This window comes from Dioscorea cayenensis, chromosome 18 (assembly GCF_009730915.1).
Source record: "Dioscorea cayenensis subsp. rotundata cultivar TDr96_F1 chromosome 18, TDr96_F1_v2_PseudoChromosome.rev07_lg8_w22 25.fasta, whole genome shotgun sequence".
Classification (NCBI taxonomy): Eukaryota; Viridiplantae; Streptophyta; class Magnoliopsida; order Dioscoreales; family Dioscoreaceae; genus Dioscorea; species Dioscorea cayenensis.
Window position 1 is genome coordinate 13,388,906 of NC_052488.1, and position 8,543 is coordinate 13,397,448.

An 8,543-nucleotide genomic window follows, 5' to 3' on the forward strand; every position below is an offset into this window, starting at 1 on the left:
TTCACAAATGCTTTTATTGAAAAGCAAAAACAACACCACCAACTATATTAGCTTTTAGTAACGGATATAAATATATCCGTTGAATTATTTTATTATTATTTTTTTATATAATACCCACTTCCCACTTCCCACTTCCCACTTCATATTGTCTCCCCCTCTATTCTTATTTTCTCTTCAAGTTCTAATTGTGCGGGTGTTTTTTATTTACAGTGTCAGGGATTTACGTTGATAATTTTTTTATGGCATTCTTAAGATTACAGAGTGATCACATTTTATCCATTTTTGTCGGAAAAAGGTAATATTTTTGTATTATTAGATAACTTTGAAATTAATTATTTATTAATAATTATATTAAGACATTAGTTTCACATAATAACTTTTTTTATGTCATAATTATTAATCGTATTAATAATTATCTTATTAGCTGACGAAGCATGTTTAATTAGATAACACACTATATTTTTCGGGGATAATTTTTTTATTAATAATTGTATTATGTCATAATTAATTATTGTATTAATAATTGTTAACCTCGAAGCATGTTTACTTAGATAACCTAGTATATTATTTGGTTAATTTTTATTAATACTTGTATTAAATCATTATTTTATATTAATGATTGTATTATATCATAATTATTAATCGTATTAATAATTATCTTATTAGCACCTCAATCATGTTTAATTAGATAACCCACTATATTTATACGGTAATTTTTTTATTATTAATAATCGTATTATGTCATTAGGTTTTATGAATAATTTTATTATGCCATAATTAATTATTGTATTAATGATTGTTATATTAACCTCGAAGAATGTTTATTTAGATAACCTAGTATATTATTTGGTTATTTTTTATTAATAATTGTATTAAGTCATTATTTTTTATTAATAATTGTATTATATCATAATTATTAATCGTATTAATAATTATATTATTAGCACCCCAATCATGTTTAATTAGATAACCCACTATATTTTTAGGTAATTTTGTTTATTATTAATAATTGTATTATGTCATTAGGTTTTATGAATAATTTTAATATGTCATAATTAATTATTGTATTAATAATTGTTATATTAACCTTGAAGCATGTTTATTTAGATAACCTAATATATTATTAGGCTTTTTTTTATCAATAATTGTATTAAGTCATTATTTTAGATAACCTAGTATATTATTAGGTTAATTTTTTATTATATTAATGATTGTTATATTATGGCTGAAGCATGTTTATTTAGATAAACTAGTATATTATTAGCACACCAATGTTTATGGTTTACTCTTCAATCATATTTAATTTTTCGATGGCATATGTTCGGATTTATGATTTTTTTCGTGTCTTATATTTTTTTCAAGTCAACCTATTTTTATTTTTTTCCATTTAATATGAAATTGATTAATATATAACTTTCTGACTGATCGGGTTCTCGGTGTAGACATGTGTCTATCGCAGAGCCTCCTCCACAAATCATAGGCCTTTTTAAGAGAGTTCGGGTTCTATCATGCTGCTCAAATTCTTAATTTCGAATTGATGCCGCTCTTGTGAGCGCATTAGTGGAGAGATGGCGGATCGAAACACACACATTCCACCTTAAATGCGGTGAGACAACAATCACGTTGGAAGATGTGGCACTATTACTTGGCTTACCGATTAACGGCCACGAAGTCATCGGTCAGACTTCCGGCTTAGGAAGTGCTGTCTGTGCAGAGTTGCTCGGAGTGGTCCCACCCGCGTGAGGTTTGACCGTCCCCGGTACTCGATGCAGGGTTTGACCCGGCGTGCCGTCTTGGCCCGAGTGCGGAGTTTCGATCGTCTCCCGCTTTGTCCCAATCAGCTGAGTGGTGCGAGGTTTGGCCGACGTGCCCGTCTTGGCCCGGTGCAAGTTTGACGCATCTGCTTTGTCCCAATCACTGAGTGGTGCAGGTTTGACCGGTGTACTTCGTGCTAAGTAGTGCAGGTTTGACTGTCCTGCTTTGTCCCAATCATTGAGTGGTGCAGGGTTCTGGCCGTGCCATCTTGCGTGACCGTGCGAGTTTGACTGTCGTGCTTTGTCCCAATTACTGAGTGGTACAGGTTTGACCGACGTACTTTTGTCTTGGCCGACTGCGAGTTTGATCGTCCCTACTTTGTGCTAATTACTGATCGGTGTAGGTTTGACCAACTTACTGACCTGTGGAAGTTTGACCGACGTACTTTGTGCTAATCACTGACATGTGCAGGTTTGACCGTCCTACTTTGTCCCTAATTAATTACCGATACAAGTTTGACCAAACTACTTTTATACCACCATTCTGACCGTGCAGGGTTTCACGATCCTACTTTGTGCTAAGTCATCGACCCGAGTGCAGGTTTGACCGTCCTACTTTGTACTAACTACTTACCGTTGTATATTTAACCATCTTATTTTGTATTAATTAATTACCGGTGCAACTTTGACCGTTTCATTTCTAATATTTTTCGAAATTCATAGTTTTTTTTTAAATAAAAGGTCAATATATATATCAACAATTATTTTTTAATTAAAAAATTAATCATATTTAAAACCTAACAGCCAGCACTAGAGTTTTAAAATTTAAAAAAAAAATCGAAAACGGGAGTCACTCTCCCGTTTTCATTTTTTTTTAAAAAAAAAAATTTTAAAAAATGGAAAACGGGAGAGTTTCTCCCATTTTCATAATTTTTTAATTAAAAAAAAATGAAAACAGGAGAAACTCTCCTGTTTTCTATATTTTAAAATAAAAAAAAATAAAAAAAACTGAAAACAGGAAAATGTTTACCGTTTTCCACCAACGTGCGTATTTTGGTAAATAATCCCAAACATGCGTAATTTAGTAAATATATATATTTTTTGTAATATTTTAAATAAAAAAAAGCCTATATATACATCCTTGTAATATTTAAATAAAACTAGTGGTCCAATGAAAAAGCGGCCAGAATTTTAAATTAATTAATTAATAATACAAAAAAAGGAAGCTAGCACCTTCGCTTCCCTCCAAAGAAGCCTAAAGAACCTTGTTTTCCGTCTCCTTCCTTCCTGCTCCTTCCCCTCTCCTCCTCTCCTACGCCTCCTCGCCGGCGCCGCCACCGCCGGAGCCGGAGCCATGTCCATCGCTTGCGGCATGGAGTGCGTCGTCTGCCTCGGCTGTAGCCGCTGGGCCTGGAAGCGTCTCACCTACATCGGCTCCTACGACAGCGAGTCCTGGCCCCTCGCCGACCCCTCCGAGTTCGCCCCTGTCCCCCGCATCTGCCGCGCCATTCTCGCCGTCTACGAGGACGACATCGCCCACCCCCGCTTCCCCCCCGACGGCGGCTACCGCATGGATCCCAAACTCATCTCCAAGCACACCACCTACGCCGATACCCAAGGCCAGTGCCCCCCTTACCTCATCTACACCGATACCGAGCACCGTGAGATCATCCTCGCTATCCGTGGCCTCAATCTCACTGCGGAGAGTGACTATAAGGTCCTCCTCGATAACCGCCTCGGTATGCAGATGTTCGATGGTGGATACGTCCACCATGGCCTCCTCAAGGCCGCCACCTGGTTGCTCAATCAAGAGGCTGACACACTCCGCGAGCTTTGGCTCCAGCGAGGCCCTGATTACCGCCTCGTCATTGCCGGCCACTCGCTTGGCTCGGGGATTGCTGCGCTGATGACTGTTATCATCGTCAATCATCGCGATAGGCTTGGTGGTATCCCGAGAAGCCAGGTCCGGTGCTATGCTATTGCGCCGGCTAGGTGTATGTCGCTTAATCTTGCTGTTAAGTACGCTGATGTTATTCATTCTGTTATCCTTCAGGTACTTTTTTTGGTTTTTCTTGATGATATATGCTTATTTGATGTTCTGTTTTTGGTTCTGAGCAGATTTGAGTATCTAGGTTAATTGAATTGCTGTTGGTTAAGTTATTTTCTTGAGAAATGGTATAAATGCTGTTTGAAATCTTATTTGGCAAGAGAATAGCTAATCAAAACGATGATATTTTTCCCCCCTGTAGTTTGTTCAGTTGAAGAGAAGATGAAGTAACTAGGAAAATTTAGATTGTTGTCATTGAAGTTTCTTCCTGAGAATTACCACAAATTCTGATTGAATGGGGTATTTCACAACAGGATAGCACATCAAAATGGTTTCATTTATCACTGATTAATGTTTTTCGTCATGCTTCAATAAGCTAATCATATAGCTGGCAATGGTTTCAAGGTAACCGAAACAGAAACCAGTTGGTATTTTTGATGCTTCTATTTGCATCTTGAGTTTGTCCATTGTTGCGGCCTGGTAATCATTAACCACCAGGTCAGGGAAGGAGAATGTTGTGATTGATGGAAGTTGGGATCTTGTTATTCTGAAATTCTAATTTTCTTTAGGAGGTTAGTTTGCCTTGAGAGATTTTAAAAAATTATTAATATTAATAAATACTTATCATTAATCAGAAAAGTAAATTATTAATTTTAAGATTCTGATATGGTTACTATTTATTAGGTCAAAGTTTGTCAATTCCAAATAAAAATTTTCCCCTCTAATGAATTTTCAGAAAACATCCCTTTTATGCCGACACCTTTATCCTCCTAGTGATTTATCAACCAGCAACCAAGGGTGGCTAGGCATCTGCCTTTGGTGTCTTTGAGTTTTATTCATCGTGGTATGTACTTCAGTGGGCATCCATTTGAGTGTACATCACTTTCATCCTTTACTAATGTGCATGTCTAGGGCTGTACATTCTCAAACAACATTTTTTCATCTATGGTCCATTTGAGCTTTCAGGATATGATATCTCTTCTCACTGGTGATTATCTTGGTTGCTAGTGATTAAACTTGTTGATTAATTTAACAAGTGGTAAAATCTCTGTTCTTGTAACCTGCGTAGGTTTCTTCTGTTCTCATCAGTCACAGACATGTGAAATTAGGGACTTTTTGTAAAAGTACATTTACTGCTTTCCCAAATGCTTCATTTATATGAGAAAAGATATGTTTAAAATTTCCCTTAGTTCCTCTGGTTTTTTTCCTCTGTAGAATGTTCTAAAGCATTTCTCCTTCTGTGATAAATACAGTGAAATTTCTATGTTATGCTTCTCACTTCATATATTGCTCTTGACATCAAGTTACAACTCTTTTCAGGATGATTTTTTGCCAAGAACTCCAACACCTTTGGAGAATATCTTCGGATCAATCTTTTGGTGAGCTTGCATGATGATTCTCATGAAATATCAACAGAATTCACACTTTTCTTGTTTATCACAAATGTTTGGAAGCAATCAATTTTGCCATATTTGCTTCTAGACTATCATAATTTTCACATTTTTAAGGACAGGAATGTGAAGTATAATCATTTTTAAACCAGGTCTTACTGCTTTGGACAGTTTGCCCTGCCTATTATTTTTGGTTTGCATGAGAGATACCTTTATTCCGGAAAGTAAAAAGCTGAAAGATCCAAGAAGACTTTATGCTCCTGGTCGCATGTATCATATTGTTGAGAGAAAATTTTGCAGGTATTTCTGCCTTCCCATATTATCTATGTATTGAAGACTGCACGCTTGTCTCAAGTATTTTGGTTATCAACATAAGTTCTTAGCTTTCTCTATTGTATTCATTGCCTAAATAACTTTCTTTGTTCAACCTAGATAATTTTTTAGCCAAGTACATTGGTAACTAACAACTAATAATTCAGTCTTTTTCCTGAATTGAATACAAACTGATAATATTATTAGCAATGTGTTTAAGATGGCTATTTTGTTTATTTTTCATTATGACTCTTCTCATAATACTGACTGCCATGATTTGCTAAGTTTCCTAATCACTGCTCAAAACCCGGACGATGACCACAATGTGAAATGTTGCTTGTACCATTAATGTGGAGATCTGCTATGAAGTGTAGCATTTCTACATTTGATTGCCAGATGTATTTCTTTAACCTGACTGACATGGTTTTTCTAGATGTGGGAGATTTCCTCCTGAGGTTAGAACTGCCATTCCAGTTGAAGGACGATTTGAACATGTTGTTCTGTCTTGTAATGCTACATCTGATCATGGAATTGTTTGGATAGAACGTGAAGCACAAAAGGCTTTAGATGTGAGTTAATGCTTTTCCACAAATTTGCTCTTTTTGGTTATGGATCATGGTTTCATGTTTGTTTTTCTCGTACTGTCATCATACGTATTACACCACTTGAATAGGAGTAATGCACAAATATTTCTCAAGAGTTTACCATAATACTTAGGCTTTTGGAAGCCAACCACTTATTTCTTACACATCATAGTTGACATTTTGTCTGTGGCATCTTGTTTGGGGGCTGGATGACTTTTTTCTATCGACATTGAATGTGAAAGTGGATACATAGGTACTGGTTTCAGTCCCTTTCATATAGAAAAGTCACACCCGCTGTGTAAAAGTAGTATATGCATATATTATGGACTGGTGTCAAATTTGTGTGATTAAGTCTGAGTAGCAAATTGAACCACTCTCCTGTAATTTTCTATGACAATGCCATGAAGACGTTATAAGCAAAACACACACATAGCAAGTAGCAAACCGCACATTACCTACAGAGGCACAACGTATCTATGCTAATGTCATATGATTAAACTTTCCCTGAGATGGCATGTGTTGGAGTATGCATATCTTGTTTCCTACATGAATGCTACCTCCGTCATTCATTTCTATAAACTATAACCTGATTTCTGTGTTTCTGATATATTTGGCTGATAATTTCAACCACTCATGATTCAACTTCACTTTACAAGCACTTTACAATTCTTGGTTTTTCTTATGTATGATGTTTGCAGCTGGTGATCTTTTTTATTCTCCTTTTAGTTAATGGATGAAAATGTTGACTTAACTTCACCACCATCCCAAAAAATGGAGAGAAAACAGACTCTTGAGAAAGAACATAAGGATGCACTTGAAAGAATAGTCAGCTTGAATGTGCCAAATGCGGAACCACCAATAAGCAAGACGGCAAAAGGCAGTAGTGATGATACACCAGTCAAGATCATAATTGAGGATTCCAGTGATGATACACCAGTTGAGATCAAAATTGAGGAATCTTCAAGTAACAATTTGAATTCCTCTGGGAAAACTAACTGGGATGAATTGGTAGAGAAGCTGTTTGACAGAAATGAATCTGGTAACCTTGTTCTGAAGAGAAATATACCTGTGCAGTAAATTTCCATTGTGAGTGTCCTTTTCCTTTCGGCTTTCTTTTCATTTAGATATAAGTCCATATGTGTGCCCATTGTGTGTATAATATAATATGTGTGTAAAAAATAGAAAAATAAAAAATCAAATCTTATGAATTTCTGGGAAGAGGAAATTTAATCTAGAAGAATGTATATCATTGTTTTGCCTAATTGGCTATTTCTGTATCAGTACCCCTCAAAATTTGTTGAAAATTTTGTTATTGTAAAATCTCTCAACTTATTTGAAATGGCTGTCAAATAATGAGATGGATTGATGATTTATTCAGTACAGAAATACTGCTTTATTAACAGGTGAAAATCCTCAATGGTACTTTGAGCCATGCCCAAATCATAATTTTGGTCACTGAAATCCCAAAATGGTTTCGGTTTGGTTTTTGAACCACATGAAATCGTGTGGAGCTTGTTTACTCACATCTAAATCGTGTGGAGTTTGTTTACTCACATCTCGGTTCCATCTTAAATTTCACGGAACTGAGTTCATGGGATTATCACTTCAAAAGTAGTTGACAACCATGCAGAATAATCAACTGCTATAATATGTAATTTTTACTAGAATAATTGAATTATAATTATTTTAATATATATTTTTTGTTTTTAAATACTTTTGGGGATTTCTTTAAAAAAAGGTGCACTTTCTTCGCATCAATAATAAAGTAAATTATTTAGGCTGTGTCTGATTGGCTATTTTTTCCATGAAAAATTTTTCTATCAAAGATTTTTCAGTTTAAGTGAGCTGTTTGATTGTAAAAATTTTCCATGAAAAAATATTCCACAAAGTTGGTCACATGACCATTTTTTTCCTCAAATTTGTAGAAAAGTTTTCCTTTCCCAACCCAGAAAAAACTTTTTCATGGAAAACTAAGGGGAGCTATTTTTAAAAAAAATAAATTGAGGGACAATATGAAATTTTTTTTATGAGCTTCAAGCTGGTGCCATCAAAGATCATAAATCCATGTGAATGCCTAATTTAGGGGTTTATTTTACACATATGCCTGTGAATTTTCAATCTTTCAAGAAATTTGTGTTCTAAAGTTTGTACTTTGTTGGAGATAAAAGTCATAACAAATATTATTAAATAAATAAATAAATACTCTGATAATTAGATTACTAAGGAGTACTAACTAATAACAATTGTATTTATTAATTAAGCATAATAGATTTGATCTGTCGGCTTCTTTTCTCATATAATATAACATTGAATGTTTATTTATTAAAATAATCAAATTAGTACAACAAGATTGAAAACAAAGGCACTGGCAAGGGGGAGGGTTTTTTATTTCTATTTAAAAAAATCAATTTTTTTTTTTATAAATTGGGTATCTCTCTTTTTATATTTTTATCTC

General features: G+C 34.8%; 1 protein-coding gene across 1 annotated transcript; it reads left to right on the plus strand.

Moving 5' to 3' along the window:
* Nucleotides 1–3,017: 3,017 nt before the first annotated feature.
* On the plus strand, nt 3,018–7,429 carry LOC120281840. The gene is made up of 5 exons (XM_039288534.1): nt 3,018–3,807; nt 5,122–5,180; nt 5,364–5,492; nt 5,938–6,073; nt 6,815–7,429. The coding sequence occupies exons 1-5, from the start codon at nt 3,109–3,111 to the stop codon at nt 7,163–7,165; spliced, it is 1,374 nt and encodes a 457-aa protein (XP_039144468.1). The 5' UTR covers nt 3,018–3,108; the 3' UTR covers nt 7,166–7,429.
* The last annotated feature ends 1,114 nt before the right edge of the window (nt 7,430–8,543 follow it).